The 26118-nt window shown below is 40.8% G+C and overlaps 2 protein-coding genes across 3 annotated transcripts in view; both read left to right on the plus strand.

Annotated features, from left to right (window-relative positions):
* Positions 1-26118, plus strand: part of WDR12 (WD repeat domain 12) — a 344303-nt gene that overhangs the window by 26991 nt on the left and 291194 nt on the right. The gene's annotated exons all lie outside the window — the stretch shown is intronic.
* Positions 565-24800, plus strand: ICA1L (islet cell autoantigen 1 like). 2 transcript variants are annotated; one of them, XM_060256991.1, is made up of 13 exons: positions 565-652; positions 3164-3329; positions 6371-6443; positions 9365-9488; positions 10928-11126; positions 11809-11934; positions 13230-13328; positions 14912-14976; positions 16245-16285; positions 20648-20758; positions 21500-21751; positions 22529-22647; positions 24463-24800. In XM_060256991.1, exons 2-12 carry the CDS (start codon positions 3171-3173, stop codon positions 22639-22641), a joined length of 1362 nt encoding a protein of 453 aa, XP_060112974.1. In that variant the 5' UTR covers positions 565-652; positions 3164-3170; the 3' UTR covers positions 22642-22647; positions 24463-24800. The 2 variants fall into 2 exon arrangements, with proteins under 2 accessions (XP_060112974.1, XP_060112975.1); XM_060256992.1 differs by lacking the exons at positions 11809-11934; positions 13230-13328; positions 14912-14976; ... (3 more) ...; positions 22529-22647; positions 24463-24800 and having other exon boundaries at positions 10928-11217.

Raw genomic sequence — 26118 nt, forward strand, 5'->3', positions numbered from 1 at the left:
TGTGGCCAGAACTCCCTTTGGAGTTCAATGATGCTTGTCACAACCTTGCTCCTGGCTCCATTCCCAATGTTTCCTGGCTCTACCTCCAAAGTCCCCAGATATTTCTTGAATTGGATTTGACAGCCCTATTCCCACTTGGGTTGGTTTGGGGTTCCTGTAGGGTTATCAGATGTCCCCTTTTTAGAGGACGTGACTTCTCTTTTCGGTGTCTGTCCTCTTTTGGGGCTCTTTTATAAAAAAAAAATAAACATTTGTTTTTAATGAATATTGAACAGCAATAACTGTTTTTGTTATATTGCTGTCTTTTTCTGGTCAAATAGCCTATTGGCTTTAAGTGCAAAAATATTTGTGTTAAAAAACGGATGGATGCAAATTCTCTCTTTTAGGGTTTGAAGGTTAGGAATATTCCTAGTCAGTAGCAATGATCACAAGTTATATAGTAGGAGACGGGGTATTTAAAATGAGATCTGTCATAGTGATCACTTGTTTGTAGTAGTCAGTCGGGAAATATGTCCCCTTTTTTGCTTTTCAAAATATGGTAACCTGAGCCTGTCATTCTTTCAGCCACATCCCCCCCCTCCCCGCTGTAACAGGATCTCCGTATCTTTACTAGCTAAAAAGTCCAGAGGAAGTTGAGTCGGCTGCAATAAAGGTATGCTTAGACAAATGCTGCTGAGATGTAATTTTTAAAAATTACCTTTTTTTTTTAATACTAGTCTTTCTTTCCTGCCTCCCACCCCTGCTTGCGTTTGTGAAGGAGAATAATGTTACAGGCCAATGAATGGGAAAGTGAGGTGGTTTGTGCTTCTTTCTAACAAGTTCAATATAAAGGGAAGTTAGAAATTACTTTGTGTGACCCAACCTGTATTCGTCCATCTTTGTTTACAGCAAGGTGTGTGTTGGATTAGGATCCAGAGCATTACCTTGCTATGAACAGAGATGGGTGACTAAAGTTTGAGACATTCACAAATTAATTTAGTTGACTGTTGGAAGGGGGAGATATGATGGAAGGTTTAATGATGGTGTTTCCTGATAGAGGCTCACCTATACAGTCTTTTAGCTTTTCCTGCTTCTGTAATGTACACTTCTAATTACTTAGTGCAAATGGGCTTCATGCATTTGCCAAAGACAGGCATATAATTTTCTTAATAAGGCAGGACCCTCCCCAAGAATGTTAAGGATGTTATTCTGAAATTGCTAATTTAATTTGAGAGACTATTGTGGTAAATGATAGCATCGCCTTGAAATATAAAACTTACCTGTCCAGGCTAAACCAAGCTTGGATATCGAATTGCTGAGCACTGCATCATATGGCAATCTAGGATTGCAGTTTGTAAACTGTGTTTCCTTTTCTGCTCATGTGAAAAAGTATAAAATAATATTTCATTTATGGTATTTTAACACTGAGAAATATACTGAAGAAGACGACATAGTATCAGAAAGCTATATCTGATAGAACAATGTAAGTGGGAAGATTTTGTATTAACAAGAAAACAATATTTATTTTTAGCCAAATTATCTCAATTATGTGATGTGATTCTTCTGTTGGACAAAGAGCCACTTAGGGAAGAAGGCTCCCTTAGCTGAAGGAAGGGTTCAAATTTTGCTTAATGGATGCTATTTTAAGACTATCCTGCCTCAAAGGGTTGTTGTAAGGATATATATGACCACAATTCCTTGTCAGTGTAAGTCAGTATATGATCCAGTATAATACTTGGCCTTGCTAAGGGGCTTACTGGTTTTGGACACTGATGTTTAATTATTTTTTTAGAAAAGCTGGAAAGAGTTGATTTGAAGGGGGGAAATGACTTTTCCAGACCAAAGAAACGAGGAATAATTAAGACAGGTGCTCTCACAAAATATCTATGCATAGAAACCAATAAAACAGAAAAATATTGCAACTCTAAGCATACAGTCATCTAAATTTAAAACATGAGAGAAGTTTTAAAGCTTGTCAGAACTCCAATGAATTAACAGCAGCATGTGGTCCCAGAGGATTTATTTTGAGGTAGATCTAACAGTGAGCCCCGTAGCGCAGAGTGGTAAAGCTGCAGTACTGCAGTTGGAGCCCTCTGCTCACAACCTGAGTTCAATCCCAGCAGAAGCTGGGTTCAGGTAGCCGGCTCCAGGTTGACTCAGACTTCCATCCTTCCAAGGTCAGTAAAATGAGTACCCAGCTTGCTGGGGGGGGAAGCGTAGATGTCTGGGGAAGGCAATGGCAAACCACGCCATAAAAAGTCTGCCGTGAAAACGTTGTGAAAGCAACATCACTCCAGAGTCAAAAATGACTGGTGCTTACACAGGAGACGTAACCTTTACTTTTTTAAGATCTAACAGTATAAAGGTTTTCTTGAATATGAACCATTATTCAATTAATTTGTTAATCTGTGAAAAATATTTTACTGTATTGTAAATGAAACATTAATGTTGCTGTCAGTGCCTCACCTCACACTGGGTTTCAGGCACAGTTTCAAAATGCTATCATCATTCTTATCCCAAGTGGTCATCAATCAACATGCCTGAAAGACTGAACCTCTCATATAACTCTCCTTCCTTGCTGAGGTTTTCACCAGAAGTCTGTTCATCAGGTCATAAGAACTTTTTAAAAATAGAATTGCCCAGACTATGGATCTACCTGTCCTTGACACATTTGCTTGGCACTTTCCCCCTTTATTCTGTTGGTTGAAACAGTTTCATTTGGTTAAGCATTTGGGAAGTGAAGAACACACTTTAAAATTTATAGCTAGATAGTAGTTTTACTGCCAGCTTATTTTAGCTCTTTAGGGTTTTTAGAGTTCATTTTATTTTTGTTTGTTTATTTTGTGTCCTGCCTTAATGGGAAGGTACATATTTTAAATAAACAAAACATAACCATTCTGTCGCTGTTAAGCTCTTTCAGATGTGCAAAGGTATAGATTTAGATGAGCAAAATATTATCTAAAAACTTGGATGTCACTTTTTGTAAAAGCAAACATATCCAAAGCAACTTTTGACATTAAAAGAGAAAAAATAGAACATAACATCAGTATAAAAATACAACGATGCCCTGCTAAGCAGAGCAATTTCCTTCTAAGTTTGATGATATCAATGAACTTTGATGTAACTCTTCCTAGGATGCTTTTTTATTGATTTTTTTCCCTTCATCCTTTCTCCCATGTTTTAGTAGCTTCATGGACACCTACAAGCAGAACAATCCAGGAGAGCAGTCAGTAGTTAGCAAAATGCAGAAGAAATACTGGAAAACAAAACAAGTCCTAATTAAAGTCACAGGAAAGAAAGAAGATGAACATGTGGTAGCCTCTGATGCAGAGTTAGATGCCAAGCTAGAGGTAACCACCATTTTTAAAATGAATGCTGAGAAAACTGATTTTGTGACTGTCGCATCTGTCTTAAATAGAATTCAAATTAAACCATTTTAATATCTACCTTTGTTCTATACTTGGTGGTTTTTTTGGTAGAGTTTCACATAGAATTTCAGGCAGGTAGCAGCAGGGCTTTTTTTGTAGCAGGAACTCCTTTGCATATTAGGCCATACAGTGCTGATGTAGCCAATCCTCCAAGAGTTTAGAGGGCCCTTAGAACAGGGCCTATAGTAAGCTCCAGGAGAACTTAATACTATTGCTCCTTTGTATTCTCCAAAACAATACCTAGAGGAAGTTCTAGCATTTTGCCAGCTGCAACATGAACAATGTTGGCTGTCAGTGAAGTTTCAGTTGTATTGGCCAAAGTTGCAATAACATTCATGAACTATTTATATAATTCCCATCTCATTATCATAGTGGCAGTTAATTTAATTTCTAGTGCTATTGGTGTATGGAAACATCTGAACTAAACTAAAGCAGTTGAGTTCTTGAGAAGTTGGTTTATATTCATTTAACTTCTTGTACAGATTCACAAAATTGAGTTAAAATAGTTTGGCTTTTTATTCGATTACGGTAGCTCCAATATTTGTTTGCAGACAGTACTGTGAGCAGTTTTACACCTGCACAACTACCTGCATGTTTAGTAACATTCCTCCTTTTACATCTTCATAGCCAGGACCTGTTCCTTTTAAAAATTCTATGTCATCTGATGATGTATACATTTATGGCTAAGAGGCCCTCTGTCAGTTTCTTTTCAAGTTGCTGTGGTCAGGGCTGCCGTTCTTCAAATTGCTAAAGTGTATTCTCCCCATTATTGAAGATAAAATTTACCAAGATTTTCAATTGCTAAGAAAACCTTCATCAATTTCAATATACCATGCAGTGTGTTTGGCCACTGTTCAGCTAGGAGTCTAGGTACATGACATTAAATTAACTAAGACTTTCTTAGCAACCAAAAGCCTTGGTCAGTCTCACCTTCAGCATAAAAGGTGAGCTCTATCCTAGTCAAAACAGATGTAATCAGCATTATGGAATTCCATCAGTCTATAAATAGTAAATTACTTGCATATTTTTAGATTAGGGTTGTGCAGGATAGGAAAAGGAGATTTAGCCCTTCATGCCCCACTGGTGGCTCTAAGTTTGATTTTATAGCATCTCCAGTGAAAATAATCCAGTAGCAGGCAATATGAAAGACTACTACCAGAGATCCTGGAGAGCTGATGTCATAGTAAATAGAATTGACCTCAATAGACCAATGGTGTGACTTGGAATAAGTTATATGTGTTAGTTCTTTTCGCTATTCTAGCTCCTGGGCAGAGCTACAAAGACTCCATCTCCACCATGACTGGGACTGGTACCCAGATTTATAAATCAGATAGTGGGCCCTTTAGGGACTGAAATGCCTCTGGAAAAAACTTCTGTTAGATGCTCTGAATAGAGTGGACTGTAACATAAATCAGTGGTCCCCAACCTTTGTGGCACCAGGGACTGGTTTTGTGGAAGACAATTTTTCCACGGACTGGAGGGGGCGGGGGGCAGCGGTGATGGTTTTGGGATGATACAATTTTGCACTTTATTTTGGTGTGGTAGTTAAGTGGAAGAACCAGGTTTGATTTCCCACTCCTCCACTTGCAGCTGCTGGAAGGCCCTTGGGTCCGCCATAGCTCTCACAGAGTTGTCCTTGAAAGGGCAGCTTCTGGGGAGAGCTCTCTGAGCCCCACCCACCTCACAGGGTGTCTCTTGTGGGGGAGGAAGATAAAGGAAATTGTGAACCACTCTGAGATTTGGAGTGGAGGGCAGGGTATAAATCCAATGTGCTGCTGTTGTTATTATTATTATTATTATTACTACTACTACATTGTAATATATAATGAAATATTTATACAACTCACAACCCGGTTGCTAACAGGCCACCGACCAGTACTGGTCCACAGCCCAGAGGTTGGGGACCCCTGACATAAATAATCAAAAATCAGGCTGCCCACACAGTTGTTAGCCATTTTAATGGGGGAAAGTCCTGTCTTTTTATACCTTGTATTTCCCTCTTAATAATATTAATAACAGCAGGTGAAGCTGTCTCAGTTCTTGAAGCAAGCGGGACATGAGGTGTCAAATCTTCCCCTTTCTCATATGGTTCAATCTGATTTGTGGTTGTATCTGCTCACAATTTTACGGACTGATGGAGGTCTGTGATCTTCCTCATATTGGTCTTGGCCTTCTGCATTTTAGTTTGGAGGACCATAGCTCTGAACTCAGGAACTGGAAGTGAGATTGACATGACTTTCTCAACAATTGAAAGTCTGTCTGTTTTATTTTCGGTACAATTGGTGAGCTCTCTCTGCAGCAAGGGCACTTCATGGGATTAAGCCTCACTGAATAATATGATACCTATTTCTGAGTAGACCTGCTAAGGAGTAAGGAGAAGCAGAACTTTGAGTGTCTAAACCTGACATGAGATTGACAAAAGTTTCCTTAGCCATAGAGGTACAGACCTTCAGGGAATACAGAAACTGGTTTTCAGGAGGGGACGGTGAAGGCAGACCATTGCAAGAATGTACATGAACAAATTACTCCAGATCAAGATTGTTCATCTGCCTTTCCTGTTAATGAACACTGGGTAAGACAGCTGAAAGGGACAGAGGGAGAAGCCTTATGCATGTGCATCCTTCACTGTGAAGGGTAAATATTTTATGTACATTGAGAAAGTGGTCAACAGCTGGCAAGGAGGAGGAAGCGGATGCCGCTGCGGGAAAACAGTATGAGAACACACATGCATAAGCAACTTTTTTGTGTCAAAAACATATGCAATGTTAGAATATGAACAATCTGTTGAACATTAGCCTGTATGGATGGCTTCTTGTGGACTGAATAGTTGACTGATCAAGCATCTCTGAGTTTAAACCGGTGCTGGAGATTTGCCAGTCCAGTTCATGAAAGTTGATCATAATTTTATTGCTTGTATGAGCTTGGCCAAATTAATATACCAGTAAACTCTTTTTATTTTAAAGGTTTTCCAGACCATTCAGATGACTTGTACAGATCTTCTAAAGACAATTGAAAAATACCAGCAAAGACTTAATGGTAAATTGCCAGAAGCGTATCTTAATTCGTTTTGTTATGAAGTAGTTATTTAAATTCGGCAGTATTCATATACAATTCCTTAAAACATTTTCAGATTAGATTAGATGGAGACAGAAGGTTTTCAGGTGTTGAATTTTGTCAGCCATTATTAGTACTTTGCATCAAGAAGTGTACATACATCAGTTTACAGTAATGGTGTTTGTAGGCACAGATGATTAATTGTATTTGACAAATAACTGAACTTCCTGCTTGTACTAGTCTTGCATCTTAATTCTTATATCTGAATAAAATTACAATTTAATTCCATTGAATGGGACTTAATCCCGCTGAACTACAATAGCATCAAAACAATTTTAATCCTGATACTCAGGCACACTTTCAGTTGTTCAGTATATGTATTATTACATCCCTGTGTGATGCCGTAACAGTGCACATGCAAAAATAAGCAAGAGGAAAACTTACCAGCCAGCCAGAGTATAGGGTACAAAGACACCTTCAGACAATAGAGTGTCCAATTCACAGAATTTAAATTCATGCATTTTATTAGTATGATACCTGATGCAGGGAAATGGAATTATTAAAATTTTAGCCTAGTAAATACAACATAGATACATATCGAGATACTCTAGAATCAGAACTTGTGCACAGTGTAGGGTCAAGGTAAATCATTAATTGACCTTTTCTTCATAACAGTAAAAATTGCTTCAACAGGGAGGTTTTGCCCAGGTTAACTTTTGAACAGAAGTGGGGTTTGTCCCCTAATTGTCCCCTTTTCATTGCCTCTCTCCACCCCCTACCCCCACTTTGTTTCAGCGTTTCCCAAATCTGGATTTATACAGTCTTTTTGGATTGCAGTCAGAGTACATTTGCACACTGTGTGGATGAGAGGTGCACATTTTGAAAGTCCTGTTTCTTTGCCTTACCCTGCCCCATAGCCACCATTATCCTCTGTACCACCAGAGGACCTTTTCAGTTTGTTTAAAGACTGGTGCTTGCTAGAACATAATAGCACTGCAATGTTATAATGATAACTATCTATTGGCAAGATCTACCACATCCTCTGAGTCTCCAGGTTTCATTAGAGGGAAAAAGCAAGTCCTTTTCTCTTATATCTGCACAACCAAAATGGTTAGAGATTAACTTTTTAAAAAAGAAAGCTAGGCATTCATCGGAACTAGTGGATCGCAACAGTACATTATTAGAATGCTATAATACTATTGTAATCTAGCTTGCTGGGGGTAAAGTGTAGATGACTGGAGAAGGCAGTGACAAACCACCCCATGATGCAGCATCACCCCAGAGTCGGAAATGACTGCTGCTTGCACAGGAGACTACATTTACTTTTTAAATCTAGCAATTAAACTTGAAAAAGCCATCTAGTGGCATGACAGGAGAAATGAAAGCTGGCAGAGGAAGGTACACTCTCAGAATTCCTGTGTGGATACTTTTTTACTAGTGCGACGAATGTGTCTGTATTCACAATGATGTCGACAAGGGAAAAGGTTCTTCATTCAAGTCACAGTTACTTTCTTTTCTATCCGAAACATTTGTGTAAAAGATTTATTTATTCTGTGGCAGGAGACATTGTGCATTACTGCACTTATTTTATATATTCATTGCCTATCTAGTGCCATGGTGGCTAAGTGTGCCTCCCTCATACTCTAAGGCAGGGGTGGCCAATGGTAGCTCTCCAGATGTTTTTTTGCCTACAACTCCCATCAGCCTCAGCCATTGGCCATGCTGGCTGGGGCTGATGGGAGTTGTAGGCAAAAACATCTGGAGAGCTACCGTTGGCCACCCCTGCTCTAAGACACAAGTCAAATCCAGCTGTGAGCAATGCTTCCTCTAAACTGCAGAGGCTTGTGAGCAAAAATTCTTTGTGAGCTATTGGCATTAAAGTTGTGAGTGAGTGATTTGGCAATTGCATAAATTAGATTGCTCTGGGGCCATCCTTCCTGATCTAAGACAAAAATGTGTAAACCAGAGGCTAAAAAACTGTGAGCTAGCTCACACTGACTCAACTTAGAGGGAACACTGACTGTGAGGCTTGTATCAGTCTATTATGCAGCTCTGTCACCACCTCCTGCCCTGGATATTGTGATCCTACTCTCTCTCTCTCTCTCTCTCTCTCTCTCTCTCTCTCTCTCGGCTTGGCTTCGCGAACGAAGATTTAAGAAGGGTGCAATAGTCCACGTTTGCTGCAGGCTCGCTGGTGGCTGACAAGACCAAGCATAAAATACAGCTGGGAATCTGTAAAACTTTATTTTCACTATTTGCTCCACCTTCCTATAAAATTTGCTCCACCTTTTTGCATGGAAAGAGTGCAAAAATAATGTTTCAATGTTTGTTGAGGACACAAGAAATCCCAAATACAATTATGCATAGTGCTATCACTTTCAAGTCAAGTCTATTGGGGGCCAGAATGATGATAAACCTCAAACTTAAAATAGAAGGGTAGTGGGAGGGAAGAGAGGGACTTCAGGGCACTGCAGTTCATTTAGGAGAAAGCATAATAGGGGTTTGGTGTCTGTAGAAAGCATTAAATGGGTAATTCCCCTCCATAACTTCCAAGGTCAAAATAAGCCCAAATTTCTTTAGTAAGGCTAGTTTATCATGTAATCTCTCTGAATACAAAGAGTCTCTTGGTACCTAAAAGACTTAACAGATTTACTGTAATTTAGGCTTTCTTTGCATCTGCAAAATAGGGATGCAGCCCATGAAAACATTATGCCACAATACAGTTTTAAGTCTTGAAGGTGCCCTCATACCTCTTTTGTCAGTTTTACAACACAGTTAACATAGGTATCCCTCTGCCATTGGTCTTTATAAATGTTTTCCATCTCCTGGAAACAATTTTGTTTAAATACCAGGTGACTATAAGAGATATAAAGCCACTTATATGTCCATTCTTTCTCTCCTAGCTATTTCTGAGCAAGAAAATGAGCTGGGGCTCTTCTTAAAGGTCCAAGCAGACCAAGGCGAAGCTCAGATTGGCAGAATGATCGATGCTACTGGCAAGGCCCTCTGTTCATCTTCCCAGCAAAGGTTTATGTTTTTTATTATCCCATTTGCTCAAAATTTAATTTGGTACCAGTGCTATAAAAATAATATACGGAGTACATGCAATTCTTATTCGGTACTCCAGAGTACAAGGAGGCTGTATAGAAATAGAGTGCATCAGGATATTAAATATAAAATCTAAGCAGTTCATAAAAGTAAGTGAAACTGCAAGTGTTCACTTTTTTATTGCTTCACCATCTCTCTTGAAATATTAATCATCCTAAAAATATAATCCCTAGCAGAGGTACACCCTAAGGCCACTGACTTCAAAAGGGTTAGAAGGAATAACTGTTTAGGATTTCACAGCTAGCTGTTGGAAAAAATAAATAATTGATTCATCGATTTACATTGGCTTTAATCCAATAAAATCTGAAAGGGGGCATTAATCTTTGGTCACTTAACCGATGAAAACTAAATACTGTTCCCTGTTGTTGGGCCTCCAGAGGAACTGGTTGGCCACTGTGTGAGACAGGATGCTGGACTAGATAGACCACAGGTCTGATCCACCAGTATTTAGTTTTCATTAAAAATAGTCTTCTACTTAGGATTAGTATACATTTTTATACTGCCTTTGTGTTATAATTATTTTTATATTATTCTTACTTTCTTTTTCTTTTGCACATCATTTTCCCCCCAACTCTTACTGTAACTGTTCAAACAATCCTTAATCAATTCAAGTCTTTTATATGAACACTTGCACAATCTGTGCAGATGTGGTGAAGGTGCAGGCTGTTGGATCATACGCTTCCTCCCCTTCATCACTCCCTTCTTCAAAGTGAATTTTCTTTCTTCTGCTGGGGAAGGGAGAGAAGAAACTTTGCTAACCTGCATCACGTTTAGCAAACAGTGGCCATTCTTTGGAAATTACAGCATAAAAAAAAATTAAGCCCACATCAACCAAAGATCCACATTTGTAATTCAAGATGCATTAAATATGTGTTCAGGTTGTAATTTGCCACTGCAAGTCTAAAGAAAGAAAAATGATGGGGGGAGGGGAGAATCAGCAGTTCCTATAATATGTTCCACTGCGGTGCAACTAATCTGTACTGTAAGTACTGTTCTGTGGGCTTTTGCATGCTTAGAGCTCTAGTAATAGGAGGCTAGAGCCAGCAACCTGTCATGACAAGGAGCATGGATTTTTGCCATGTTTCTCTCTCCCCTGCAGTCCTTTATGAGCCTAGGAAAGCTGATTCCCTAGAGTCACAGGACCCATCTGCACTAACAGCAGCTTCCCAACATACACAAGTCATGTGAACACTAATTTTTCTGGGATGGACTGCTGGATGGGGGGGAACATGGCAAAGGTCTCTAGCCACCAGTGCCCTCTGCTGACACATTGCTGGATTCTCCTGTCTATGCTAAACTTTTGCAATACTGCCTTGATTCAGTCCAGCAATCCACTGTATATTTCTCTTTATATTCAGGCTGGCTCTCTGCATCCCTTTGTCTCGCCTTGGAAAAGAACTTGCAACGTTTAGTCAGAGGGCTGTATCTGATACCTTGTTAACAATCAATCGAATGGAACAGGCCCGCACAGAGTATCGAGGGGCTTTGCTGTGGATGAAGGATGCTTCCCAGGAATTGGATCCAGACACCCACAATCAAATGGAGAAGTTCAAAAAAGTATAAATCCTCAACACAAAGTTGTTCTATACCTTGTTCAGATGTCATTTTCCTTCTAGGGTTTATATGTGAGATCAGGTGTTGGCCTTGAGTATATGAGCAGCTTCTTGTACCTCTTCCCAATCCTTCCTTACAACAAGAAGGGAGAGATCAGCTGAGAGATCCCACAATTATTTGAGTCTCTTCTAATACCTCCAAATTCAAATCCTAAAACCAATGATTAATAAAATGCCTTTTCAGTTTCAAGTGTAACACAAGTCTGAAAGTAGAGGGAAAATGCAATATTACTTAAAACTAACAGTTTAAAGAATTTCTTATGCTGTAGAGAAAATTAATGATGAAAGCCAAATTGGGTACTGGGGTATGTCTGGGGGGGAACAAACAACTCCATCAGAAATAGCTACAATTAACCCCTTTTTTTTAACCTATGGTTATATGAAACTAGGCAAGAATGAGATGGAATCAGTCAGTTCTTCATAGTGAGGGTCATATGCTAAGAGGCCATTGGTGCTGGCTTAGGGTTTTAACATTGGTGCAAATATATCAGTTGTGTCCTCAGCATGATTTTGTTGGCTGCTGTACTTTTGTAGAAGATTACATGGTCAGGCATGAAAGTAATATTTTGTTGAGTCCGAATGTGAAAGATAGATTCCTAAGCTGGTATAATTGTTTGCCATTGTAGGTTCAGATGCAAGTAAGAAATGCTAAAACTCAGTTTGATAAACTGAAGATGGATGTATGTCAGAAGGTAGACCTTCTTGGAGCCAGCCGCTGTAACGTACTGTCACACTTCCTTGCTATCTACCAGGTATCTGTTCCAGTTTGAGGCAGAAGTGGTACCCCTATACCATCTATTTATTTATATTCTGTTTATTAATCTACTAATTTCTACTCTGTTTTTTCTTCAGTGTGATGGCAATGAATTAAGAGCAGAAGTATTGAAGTCAGAGATTTATACACTGAATATTTTATGGGCTGTTCTGATACTATATTGTTGTTTGAGGTTTCTGCCATTACTGATGCTTTTATAGCAATCAGAACAGCGTGCAGACTACCCAAGACATAATTCTAATAAAATAAAACTGCACACACTCCAAATCAGTAAATGAACAAATGCATCAGTAAGCAAAGCAACCAATTAAAAATAGAATAAAAAGCAAAAAAAGAGAAAGATAATAGCTGTCAAAAGCCCACTGGAATAGACCTGCCTTGCATAGTTTCCTAAATATACCAAGAGTTGTTCCATGTACCTCCTTAGATCAGCCATTCCATAGAGTTGGTGTCACCACCAGGCCAGTTCTATTGTGGAGGCCAAATGCACCTCCTGAAAAGAGGGGTTCAACCACACTGGGATTTTAGAAAGCCAATGTAACATGCAAAGTTGAGGTTATATGCATCTGGTGTCCAACACCTGCTAGTTGACTGGCAGCTGCAGTTTTCATTAGCTGAAGTCTGAGTCGCCTTCTATGGCAGCCCCATGTATAGCATGCACTGTAGTCCAGTCTGGAGATTACAGAAGCTTAGTGCCTGGGTCACTGGATTCAAGGAGAGAGTGTGTATGAATAGATGGAAGGCTGAGTCAACCTCAAGCCGGCTACCTGAACCAGCTTCCGCTGGGATCGAACTCAGGTCATGAGCAGAGGGCTCCGACTGCAGTACTGCAGCTTTACCACTCTGCACCATGGGGCTCTGAGAAGCAGCTAGGGAATGCTTAATCCTTTCCGTATCTGTTTGTTTGCTCTGAAATTTGCTGTTTAAGCATAAGAGATGTTGGGCCAGAAAAGGATAATTACACTTTCTTGTCATCATTTTTTTAACTCAAAATTTCTCATTCCATAACATCCCCCCCCCCAAAAAAAAATTGTTTGGGGCATCATTACTCATATTTGTGTATAATATTTAGCTAGCCCCCTTTCATGACCATTTAAAGAAACTTGACTGCTACCATTGATCATTGGAGTCTTGCTCTACAAAGGAAGTGCTCTGAGGGTCAAATGTTGCCCCATAATATTTCTTGCATGTATAGCTTGCCTACTGCAGCACCACCATGTATGAAAATAGTCATATATGTCCATTAATATTCGTATTTTTATTTTGCTTTAGACAGCTTTTTTGCATTTCTGTGAAAAGTTCGCTCAAAAGATGACTGAAATTCATGCGTGCTTTGTATGTTCTCACTCAAACTATCCTGTGGCATCTGAGGTATGTTGTATATTTTAACTAATACAGAAAAGTACCGGCTCTAGAAAGAAAAGCATGCTGGAATTTGCTGGGTCTAAAAGTACATAGTATCATAGCACATTCTACTTCCAGATGTACTATAAATTGGTTTATTTTTAATCTCAGAAACCTGGCCAAATGAGGGAAAAAAGGAACATAATGAAACACGAAATAAAAGATGTTAAATACATTTAACAAGTAATGGTTGTGCTGTATCATCCAAAGTTGTGAGAAAGATAGAAGAGGCATTATGGCTAGTGAATGATTGCTTAGCCTCTCTTTCTTTTGATTTGACCTCATTGGCACACAATAATATGCATATAGGTAAGGGCTGTTTCAGACATTGCACACAGTATGGCCATCGAAAAAGCACTTAACAGGATGCCAAAGCCCAGCCATGATGCCGCATTGAGTTTAAGTACACACCTTATATTTTCAAGTGTAAACTTAAACCTATACCCAGGCATAGGCCTCACCTATAAGTTGGGGATGAGAAGGCACTACCCACCTGCGTCTCCTCAGTAATGTCAGAGTTTACATGATGCTATCACAAAAGTATTTCCCTGTCCCTACTTTGGAGGGGGTGCAGCATAAACACATAATCTTATCATGTTTTCTTTTTCAAAGACATGCTAGATGGGTGCCCACATGTCTACCCATAAAATGTGGTGTATATATGTGTATATCTCCAAAAAATCATTGCAATGTGCAAAGCCATCTTACATTCACTTAAGTTGCTGAACATATGAAGCTGCCTTCTACTGAATCAGACCCTTGGTCCATCAAAGTCAGTATTGTCTACTCAGACTGGCAGCAGCTCTCCAGGGTCTCAAGCTGAGGTTTTTCACACCTATTTGCCCGGATGCTTTTTAGTTGGAGATGCCGGGGAATTGAATCTGGGACCTTCTGCTGCTCTACCACTGAGCCACCATCCGTCCCTTGTTGCTTATTTTCCAATCTTGGGAAAGTATCAAATCATCCTGGCTTATTGAGACACTAACTGCTGTAGTATTCTCTTCTTTCATAACTTTTGAGTTGGAATGCTTTCTGATGTCTGCAAGAATCTCATCCGATGTGCAGAGACTTTATCATTACTGATTAACACCTTGCTAGAACAGTAACATCTCTGCAGAAAATCACAACATAAAGAACCTCTGTGCTTTATGAGTATTTTACTGAAGAAGGAAGAAAGGGAGCAACCTGGCTGGGGTGTGACAATGATAAAACACAGTAAGGTTTGAAGAATCTGAGATATGGCTAGTCAATTCAGTTTGTCTTTCTCATGAATTCTCCAGTGATTCATTAAGTCTATCCTTAAAACATAGGATTAATAGGGCATATAGTCTTCTCTGTCCAGAATGTTTGTCTTGCTTATTCTGGAACAGTGGTGTTCTAAAAGATTTTAGTAACCTCTCCCAGATACAAAATAAATTACTTTGTGCAGAGTTTTGTCATCTGATCTGTGCAGAAAAGATAACAAAATGATTAGTTAGGATATGTATCTTTTTAGAGAAGTCTCACTGGAGATGAAATCTTTATTTTTTAAAAATGACTTGTTTATGCAGTTGCAGACACCTAGCCAATCTACTGCAGAAAATAAGGAAGATGCAACTTCTGCAGACCTTGAAAGGTAAGTGCAATAGAAAATACGGCAGGTAAACCCGCCCCCCCCCCCAAAAAAAACTTGATTACATAATTCAGTCCACTTCTGGGTGGATTTGCTGCTTGCACTCCAGTCCTGTATGGCTCCCCCTGTCAAAACCTATTTAAAAAGAACATTCCCTTTAAATTGTGCTTTGTAAGCCATACAGCTTGGAGAAGACATTCTCCAAGCGCTGCTGCCAGCACCAGCGCCTCTGCTGACACAAACCCACCTGGGAGATCCATGGGACTTGTGAGGGCAGGATGGGCATGAATAGAGGTTTGCAAACCACCAACTGGGCTTGGTTCATGACAGATTGGTTTGTACTTCAGTTCATGCCCAATCCTAATTGGAAGTAGCAAGACCAGGCAGCTTGACATAGGCAGGATTGTAACACTGCCACACTACTGCATACAGAATGACAAATTTCAAGGAGGGGCCATTTACATTGTTGGTCCTCCTTCTTGCTTCTTATGGGTTTTATGTACATATGGACACAATATTGCCCTTGTGTTCTGGGCAGAAGCTGTATCACGGCTAGAATGATTAGTTTAAAAACATAAGACAAGCCCTGATGGATCAGACCAGTGGTCCATCTAGTCCAGCATCCTGTCTCACTCAGTGGCCAACCAGTTTTTCTGGGCAAACAACATCAGGGCATAGAGGCCAAGGCCTTCCCCTGATGTTGCCTTCTGGCTCTGGTATTCAGAGGCTTAGTGCCTCTGAATGTGGAGGTTCCCCTCCGTCATCAGGGCTAGTAGCAATTGATAAACTTATCCTCCATGAATCTAATCCCCTTTTAAAGCCGTTTAGGTAAAGGTTTGGCTATGTTATTCAGACCCCTTTCAGTAGCTAGACATCAGACTGTTTTTGTTGTTTATTCAGATCTTAAATATGTATCAGAATAGACACTGTGACTAATGGGATTTGTTTGCAAACAAATGTATCTCCAAGACTGAAGTAGAAATTTTCCAAAGAAATTAATTCAAAGATTGTTACAAATTCATGTAGATCAATTTTACGTACTGTGGCCAGAAATAAGGTATCTAAAAAGGCTTTATTGAAAGAAATAAGAATTCTTAACTCTAGACTTTAAACCCAGAGATTAGAGGCATCTAATTTTTACTAGTGTAATCACGTTGAAATGACTGGACTAAACTTGCCATAGTATATTTTGTAAGAAAAAGTAGACTTAAATGATCTTAATGTATCAGAACTGATGCTGCAAACTCAATATGACTATTTTTAATCTCAAGGCTGGTTTTATTGAATGAAGATGCTTCTCTTGCTCCTTCAGGTAAGATGCTAAATTCTGTTTTACTGGAGATTTCCCTGTAAAAGTATACCTAACATGACCACTTGCTATCCTTACTAACTTCATTAGACACAGTTTATTGTTAATATACATTAAGGAAGTCATATATAGATACAGGCTGGTATGTGGGTGGTCAAGTGCCTGATAGTAATTGCACTTAGGGATATAACAGTTGATGGTAACCATTCAAATCTTGAACAAAATAACTTTTTCTTCGGTACAGCTATACCACATTTGAATTCAAAATGTAAAATTGTGTATGTGTGTTAAGTACCATCAAGTTGCTTCCAACATACAATGAACATAGGAATTAAATGTCCTCCAGAACATCCTATCATTAACAGCTTTGTTCAGGTCTTGCAAACTATACATACAGTTAATCCATCTCATGTTGGGTCTTCCTCTTTTCCTAGCATGATTGTCTTTCCCAGTGACTCTTCTCAAAATGGGACAAAAGTACTATAGCTGCAGTTCAATCATTTTAGCTTCTAGGGAGAGTTCAGGCTTGATTAATCCTTCCAGTGCCCCCGATGCCAACTTGCCCGAGTGAGCAGTATACTTGAAAGATAGGTCAGTTCAAGGGCAGTGAACAAATCTAAGCATCCTTGAACACATTTAAGCCTCCTGCAACATAAATTGGCTGGAGCTCAATGCAGTAAACTTTGCTCCTTCTATCTGGGATGGTCACCGTTCTCCACCGAGCGCACAGCTTCGGGAGGGACGCATATGGAGCGGTGAGGGTGCGAGGCGACACCCACCTAGCCAGCAAGATCAGCTGAATCAACCCTGGCAATCAATGGGGTGACAGATGTCGTAGCCAGATCGCCCTCTCATCCATGCAGTAAACCTTGCTCTGAAAGACTGGGGAGGGGACACTTCTCAGCAGTAGGACATGGCTCAGCTTGGCATAAAGAAAATCTCTAGTTCAGCCCCTTGCATCTCCAGTTAAGAAGAGCAGGTAGTAAATGATGTGAAAGAACTCAGCCTGAGACTCTGAAGAGCTGCTGTTAGTCTGAGTAGACAATACCAATTCAGTATAAAGTAGCTTCAAGTGTGTTCATGTATGTGTGAAAAGTTCCCATCGCCACCTGTCAGGTAGACACTTCCTAGTCTAGACAAAGAACATGTCTATGAAAGCACACATTAACTGTCAAGGAGAAATGTGGTCCTGTCGCCTCCACTGGAGCTTTCCTCAGCTGGGTTGATTTCCTCAGTAACTTGATGTCCCTTACGTCACTACGCAGCAGCAGCATCCATTGCCCCAGGGCAAAGTGGCTCAGCCACCAAGACCTCAATCTTACAAAATGGGTGCACTCTGCCAAATTTTTCTAACGATCCAGAACAGATTGTTCGTATTCCATGCTGCAAACTTTTCAAGTTCTTTTCCAACCTTCCCTTTGAAGGAGCAGAGGGAACGCATGCCCTTGCTCAAGATTAGCATCTGGTCTGAAGAAGAAGAAGATGATGATATTGGATTTCTATCCTGCCCTCCACTCCGAAGAGTCTCAGAGTGGCTCACAATCTCCTTTACCTTCCTCCCCCACAACAGACACCCTGTGAGGTGGGTGGGGCTGGAGAGGGCTCTCACAGCAGCTGCCCTTTCAAGGACAACCTCTGCCAGAGCTATGGCTGACCCAAGGCCATGTTAGCAGGTGCAAGTGGAGGAGTGGGGAATCAAACCCGGTTCTCCCAGATAAGAGTCCGCACACTTAACCACTACACCAAACTGGCTCTCCTCCCAACACCACTGTTTGCAAGGATCCTCTGGGAAGTCAAAACCACAGAAGTGGAGGCTGTTCGGCTAGTCCCACAGTGACCTTTCAGACCTGGTTAAGCTGGCCACTCAGCCTCCATGGCTGATCCCTACAGCTTTGATCTGTTTTACCAAGGCCTCTCTGTTCCCCCAGGTCCATTCTCTTTGCCTAGACATTAAGCATAAACTTCTTGATACTTTGATCTAATTACCAGTACTATCCTAGACTCTTATCCTTCCACCCCCATGCATAATAGTAACCAAGGTCTCAAACACCCCTAATGAGGCAGCCTGTATCTCCCTATCCAAGTCCAACTTTTGCCTGCACCAAGCAACTATTCCCACAGTCCCCATTACATCAACAGCCTTTAGTACTCAGGCATTCCTTGAGGAAATTGGTAAAGGCATCACATGGATCTCAAGCTCTTATTTTCTTTGGCATTACAAGCCAGCAAACAAACATCAGCCTTTGCCCAGAGAGCGTTCCAGTAAATCCTATCCACATAAAAGTATATGACAGCAATTTAGCCGCCCACGCAGATGCACATACTGGCTTTCATACTGCCTTGGTCAGGCCACACCTGGAATACCGTGTGCAGTTCTGGAGGCCTCACTTCAAAAGAGATGTGGACAAAATCAAGCAGGTGCAGAAGAGAGCAACGAGGATGATCAAGGGCCTGGAGGAAGAATCCTATGAGGGAAGACTGAGGGCCTTAGGAATATTCAGTGAAGAGGAGACTGAGGGGGGGACATGATTGCTCTCTTTAAATATTTCAAAGGCTGTCATTTGGAGGAAGGCAAGGAGTTGTTCCATTTAACAGCCAAGAACAGGACCCAAAGCAATGGGCTCAAATCAGAAGCAGAAAAGTACCAGCTGGATATTAGGAAAAAATTTTTTATGGTCAAAGTGGTTCAGAGGTGGAATCAGCTGTCTAGGAAGGTGGTGAGCTCCCCTTCATTGGCATTCTTCAAAACGCAGCTGAATGATTATTTGTCGGCGATGCTTTAGGCTTTAGGCTGATCCTGCATGGAGTAGGGTGTTAGACTAGATGGTCTGTATGGCCCCTTCCAACTCTGATTCTATTCCAACTTGGATTCCCTTCTCCACCAACAGAGAATAGAACAAAAGAACTGATCATGAGGGTCTTCCTAGTCAGTGGAATCCAGACTCACTTGATATAGTTTGTTCTTAGAGTTCAGTGCCCTCCTGCGTTCAAGGCTTCACAATTATTATTCTTGCTTTCATTATTATTTTTGTTGCCAAGGTCATGGTTCTCCTTACTCTAACGTGTTATACTTGTTATGCCTTGGAGGAAATGTCACACCCTGCTTGGCTGTTTTCCCGAACTGGGGTGGTACTTTTTCTGTTGGCTAAGCTAAAGATTCATAAAGCAAGTGGAAGGAGTGGAGCATTCTGTTATGTTCTGAAAGAAGATGAGGATATTGGATTTATAACTCACCCTATACTCTTAATCTCAGAGTCTCACAGCGCTCACAATCTCTCTTCCCCCCCACAACAGACACCCTGTGAGGTAGGTGGGGCTGAGAGAACTCTTACAGCAGCTGCCCTTTCAATGACAACTCCTGTGAAAGCTATGGCTGACCCAAGGCCATTCCAGCAGGTGCAAGTGGAGGAGTAGGGAATCAAACCCAGTTCTCCCAGATAAGAGTCCACGCACAACCACTACATCAAACTGGCTCTCAAGGCATTTTGCTTTTAACTGATTATAAAATGGATGCCTTCCGCTATCTACTACTTTTCATTCCAGTTGAGCAGAGGGAAAGATAACAGGTACAGTGGGTTTCCAACTGAACCCAATAGAATGGTTTGAATAATAGAGAACACACAACAACAAAAACAAAGAATGGCAATAAAATTTTGACGTACAGTGGTTCCATAAAGTCTGAACACAGGATCTTTCCCTGAGGTTCAATTTCAACAATGCATGTGAAAGCCACACAAATACTGGGATCAGCAGTGTGTTCTTTGTTTTAATGGTAGGTGTCAAAAGCATTAACCACTTCCATTAGAAAAAGCTTAACAGAGCCATCATAAGCAGAGTCATTAGGCTTAGGAAGACATAATTCTGTTTAGGAATGCACTATTCAAAACAGTCAAGGAAGATGGTCTTGAGATAGCATGGGATATTCTTTCTGGCTTCACTAAGCCGCATGTGGCAAAAAAAGAAAACAGAATGGACACCCATATAAGGATATTTATTTAGTTTAAACCCAGCCCTCCTCACCAAAGCAGGCTCAGGGCAGCTTATATTAGGAGCTGATATCATATAGTCTGCACAATGAGAGACATCAGGACAAAAAAAACCAATTTCTCCAACAAGGCAAAATGAAAGAGCATACAAAATAAATCCTTTAAATGTTACATTCATACTAAGCTTGGCTGCTATATGATTATGTGACTGGGGCCAGTTTTGAATATTGCACTGGAATAGTAGAAAAAACTAAGCATTATGTGAGTGTACATAAGAGAAGCCATGTTGGATCAGGCCAATTGCCTATCTAGTCCAACACTATGCATCACACAGTGGCCAAAACCCAAAATTTATTTGTGACTTTATTTGTGACTGCAGGTATTTCCTATGCCACATTTTGTTCTGGTATTACCAGAACAGAAGATGCAAAAGATGATCTTTGGCAGAGTAGTAAGTTTGGAGATGCCCAACTATGCGTCCCTGAGAAAGGTGAGAATTCAGCAAATCTGCATAGGCCTGCTTTATACATTCCCCCTTTATACTTGCCTCCTAAACAATGGGATTCTGCACATACAAAATGGAATGTACTGAAGGGCAGTTATGAATGGCTTTTCCCTGACATCTGTACAAACACATTTCATATGTAACATGCAATGATTTAGTCTTTCAACACGACCCAAATAGAATATATAAGCCACATTATATGTCTCCTTGTTTTAACAATAATTTGCTAATTCAGCCATCAGAATCTATTTGTATTTTCTAGCTGCAGTTGTCAGCTTTCCATCTTCAGTTTATCTGTTCTGTGGCCATTCTTTTAGCACATCTGCTTTTCCTGCAATCTGCTTTTCGTCCTGCTGTCCTTGTAACTATTTATCTTGCTTAAACTTTGCCTCAGTTTCCATTGGTGTCTTTACATTTGTAGCACAAAGCACTTGGTGCCATCCCCCCCCGCCCCCGACCGTGCCACACAACCCAGTTTCCAGCATAGCAACTGCTGAGGTTTAGGCTCATGAACAAATTGGGACCAGAGTTCCCTCTCAGCTAATGTGAGCTAGCTTGCAGTTTTTTAGCTGCCAGCTTACACATCCTGCCCTCATAATTTGTTCTCTTCCTCTAAAGCAGAGCATGAATATTAAATTTTAAATAAATGTTGAATTGCAGAGGTTTTAGTAGTCACAAGGAAAAGATCTTATAAATCCTTGTATTTTTGTTTTACATCATTTCCAGAAGAATTCCTGCCAACAGAGTCTGTCGAAGAATTTTTTGAGAGAGACTTTGATTTTCTGGAGAACTTAACAAGCTCACCTTCTTCAAGCACTGGAAATAAAGCACAGGAATGCCAAAATGTGTTTGAGAACCCTTGTAGGGCTACCTCTGTTGAGGCACCTACTGCAGAAGACGACTCCTTAGCAAATTCATCTGGATTCCTACCTTCACAACTCTTTGATCTAGGCCTTCATGCTGCTGGGGGATTAAATAGTAGGTACCAGGGTGACAAGTTGTTCTTGTTAATCATTCAAGGCAAAAGATCTTTTTGAAGTAAATTGGATAGCTTTAACTGAGTTCCAGCATAAGGAAATCGGATTTTGAAAAAATTATATTGAAAATAATTATTGGGAGTATTTGTTACTTGCATCTTTCAAAATGGACTTGCATCGGATCTTAAAAGTAGGTTCCCCTCCATGCAAGCTATGGGGCAAGGCTATGTCAATTTAAGCAGTACTTTGTATGCCTTCAACACTCTGCACAGGATCTGTACTATGATTTTATGCAGTTGTAGATATTTTCCCATTCCCATTCATTCAACATATAAAACAAGTTTCAGCAATAAGCTTGTAAACAGAAGATGCATCTCAGACTCTGCTTTGCATACAGAAGGCCCCAGGTTCAATTCCCGGCATCTCCAGGTAAAAAACGAACCAGGTAGTTGTTGTTGTTCAGTCGCACAGCTGAGTCTGACTCTTTGTGACCCCTTGGACAAAGTCACGCCAGGCCCTACTGTCTTCCATCATCATCCGAAGTCTGCTCAAATTTGTGTTACTTACATCAGTAACACTGTCCAGCCATCTCATCTTTTGCCATTCCCTTCTTCTTTTGCCTTCCGTCTTTCCCAGCATCAGGGTCTTCTCCAGGGAGAAGACCCTGATGTTTCTCATTGGGTGGCCAAAGTATTAAGACAAATTTTGTTGCTAAACATATTTGTAAAGAGCATGTTATGTCAACCAGAGTATTTCATTTTTACATGTTTTGCTTCAGTGGAGTCTAGTAGCCAAGACATGCCAGCATGGTTTAGTGCTCTTGCAGACCTGGATCCTCTTTCAAATCCAGATGCTATTGGCTGGTCAGATGATGAACTCCTCACTGCATGATGAAGAGTAAGTGTGTACAAGTTTTTCAATCAAAATTGTCATTCAAAAAGAGACGCCTAATTTGAATCCATTGAGTATTTAGATATTCATTGCTGTGAAGTATACAACACTGTTAATTTATGTTGAGTGGAACGATAAATCATGATTTCATCCATAATTTCACAAAATGAAAGTTATGTAAGTGCAATTGGTCACCTTACTGTTACGTATTCAATTATTTGACTTATGAAGCAATTGCACAAAACCCCCACTTATTCTAGACTGGTTCACACAGGAAAAAAATGGAAGCATCTCTAGAAAGGGAAAGGCTTTTAACACAGAGTAGTAAGTAACTAAAGTAAATAAATATAGAGCCCTGTGGCACAGAGTGGTAAAGCTGCAGTACTGCAATCTGAACTCTCAGCTCACAACCTGAGTTTGATCTCAGCGGAAGCTGGTTTCAGGTAACTGGCTCAGGTTGACTCAGCCTTCCCTCCTTCCAAGGTCGGTGAAATGAGTACCCAGGTTGCTGGGGGGAAAGTGTAGATAACTGGGGAAGGCAACGGCAAACCACCCTGTAAAAAGTCTGCCGTGAAAACGTTGTGAAAGCAACACCACCCCAGAGACAGATGACTGGTGTTTGCACAGAGGACTACCTTTACCTTTTTTTTTTAGTAAATAACTGGGGCTGCTTAACTGCCTTGACAAAATATACAGAACTAGAAAACCCCAATCTATTTGTTACAGGCATATCACCAAACTTAACAGAACTACAAGTGCCGATAATTTGTTTCTGGGCACAATACAAAGTGCTGATTATTACTTATCAAGTGTCTAATTCTGAACCACGCCCTAGAGCAGGGGTGTCAAACATGTAGTTTGGGGGCCAAATCATGCAGTTTGTGTTTGTGTTCTTTATAAAATTTATCTCTCTGCTAACACACATGGCCTGGCCTGGCCCAGCCCAACAAGGTCTCATTTATGTCAGATCCGGCCCTCATAAGTTCAACATCCCTGCCCTAGAGTGTGAATTTTAAAAATCCACATAATGGAACCAGGGCCAGAAGAAGGGCTTCACTAGAAACCTGAATGAATCCTTATCTATGCAGAAAAATCTGAAATTGCAATAAAGTTCAAGGGGGAATGAAATCCCCCAAATAACAAACAACACCTCTGTCTGTGAGAAAAGAATGCCCACTGAGGCTATGTTTCGAGATTTCAGTGACCATGCTGGGGGTTGTTAGGCAACGATGACAATAATGTTTAGACTTCAGAAGTGTACTAGGAGGCCAAAACAGCCTTGAAAAATGTCACAGCTCCTTCCCCCGTCATGTCCTCTGACAGAGGAAGAATCAGCAGGGACAGGCCCAGAAACAACCACCAGATAACCACACAACTCCCCTGTGCTAACAGCAGTGGCCACCACACAACTCAGGAGAGTACTAGGGGAAAACTGAAGGGGGGCAAATAAAGGCACGGGGTGAGAAGGAAGCAGGAACAGGGGAGGCTACGGGAGGAGGGATACAAGGGAAAGATATGCCCTGCCTGCAAGTCCTTACAGATCCCCACTTTGCAAATCCAAAATGGATTGGGGACAAATCATCCAAGGTCCACCTATTCTTCTGCTAGTATTTCCTCAGTTTTCACGCTTGCAAGAAAATGATCTAAGTTTTAATATAAAAATTGGTATTTCCCCACTGATACAACTTCTTAAAAACTATAGAATATAGAAAGAGGTGTGAAGAAGGAAAGATTCAAACAAGTATAATCATCCATCTGTTGTACAGTTCCAAGTGATCCAGTATGTTCTGAAATTTCTTCTCCATATCTTCCTGAGGACAGGTGAGAAATAGAAGCGTTTGCTGCTATCTGAAGACAGCGGTGCCTTCTTGAACTCCTAACCACAGGGACTGAAACTTGTCATCTTACATCACTCTGTTTCCTTTCGGTCTCAAGGATTTGATCATATAAAATAGTTCTCTTTTTTCTTAGAAATCAAGTTTAAGTGTATATTTAGAATACCATTTTTGTTGCATTTTGTTTAGTTTCATTATCGTCCTTTGCTGTCTTTACTGTGCTGACTCCTAATACTTGTATTTGTCATTCATATGTATGTCTTTCTCATGGAGCTCTAGGCTTTGGATCCTTAATAAATTCAGAATTTGTATAGTTGCCCCTCTACAGCCATTATGCTTTCTTTCTGGAAGACTTAGGAAGTAGTGCTCTTTTCAGATTTGGGGACACAGATCACATCCTTGGACAGAGCCTGGCTTGGTTGCTAGCTACTGTAATTTGCCTGCCTGCTATCTTTGAGGCAAACCTGATGGAAGCTACCAGGCCATCAGATTTTATGATAGGACCCTAACCAGCCCCATAACTAAGGGCCACAGGGGGAGGGGGCCATGGGGTGAGAGTAGGAAGCTGGAGAATCCAGGGCTGTCCCTTTCCCTCTTGTGTGGTTTAAGTAACATGGGATGGGCTTGCAGAAGCGCCCACCACCCCTCATGCATGATTTCAGTTGTGCAGGAGAGAGAGGGAAAGGAGTGGCCCTGGGATGGGGGTGGCCCCCCCAAAAAACCCCGTCAGGGGGCCAAGCCTTATGGGCCCCTGGTTAACTGCAGGCCTGACCTTAACACTGTTTTTTGGGAGGGTTGTAAATTGAGCAGCAGGTGAATGGATCAGGAGAATGAAGTCGGAATCAAGTGGCACCTTTAAGACCAACCAAGTTTTATTCAAGGTGTGAACTTTTGTGGGCAAGCAGATAAAATCGGGAGACGTTATTCTGGCTGCCACCTCCTGCAGAGAGCAGCAGCAGGTGTAACCGTTTCCTGAAGACATAGAAAGATAAATAGCAGTCAGCAATTTTACATTATCACATTGAGATCTAATACCACAACCATTCTATTTGAGGATTTTTGTCACTTATGGAGAAAGGGATACTCTCGCTAACAGTACTGGAATTTTGTGTGTGTGTGTGTGTTTTTTAAAGGATTGTCTTGACTGATGCACACTTCCCCCACTGAATTACACATTTAATATAATCCGTTTTTGCATGATCTTGAGTCCTCATTCTTGGTCACCTTTAATCTTCCAGAGCTGCCTGAGATGGGATTAGTGTTACTGGCTGCACCTATGAACGGGTCCTGTTTTTGAGGTGGGAGTGCCTTCTGGTGGGAGGATTCCACTGGAAGTACTGCTGCCTCTCTAATGGTTGAGGTCCATGCCACTGCTGCTTAGCTGGGTCTTGCTTCAGAGGATAAAATCATAGAGTTGGAAGGCACCTCCAGGGTCATCTAGTCCAGCCCCCTGCACAATAAAGGAAACTCACAAATACCTCCCCCTAAATTCACAGGATACCTACTTGCAGTCCTCAGGAAAGGAAATGCCCCTTTTCCTATGCTTATGTCTTTTTTCAGTCTGCATCCATGTGTTTTACATTCATGTTCTGTCTTACAAACTGAGTACCTGCACTGAGATGTTTGGATTGGATAACTGTCA

This window comes from Heteronotia binoei, chromosome 16 (assembly GCF_032191835.1).
Source record: "Heteronotia binoei isolate CCM8104 ecotype False Entrance Well chromosome 16, APGP_CSIRO_Hbin_v1, whole genome shotgun sequence".
Classification (NCBI taxonomy): Eukaryota; Metazoa; Chordata; class Lepidosauria; order Squamata; family Gekkonidae; genus Heteronotia; species Heteronotia binoei.

What these genes read in the sequence shown, in the direction of transcription:
- ICA1L (XM_060256991.1), top strand. Translation starts at nt 3,171, where the DNA reads ATGGACACCTACAAGCAGAACAATCCAGGAGAGCAGTCAGTAGTTAGC. An exon ending in ACTATCCTGTGGCATCTGAG is followed by an intron (nt 13,329 to 14,911) that starts GTATGTTGTATA and finishes TTGTTTATGCAG; the next exon opens with TTGCAGACACCTAGCCAATC. An exon ending in TGCTGCTGGGGGATTAAATA is followed by an intron (nt 21,752 to 22,528) that starts GTAGGTACCAGG and finishes GTTTTGCTTCAG; the next exon opens with TGGAGTCTAGTAGCCAAGAC.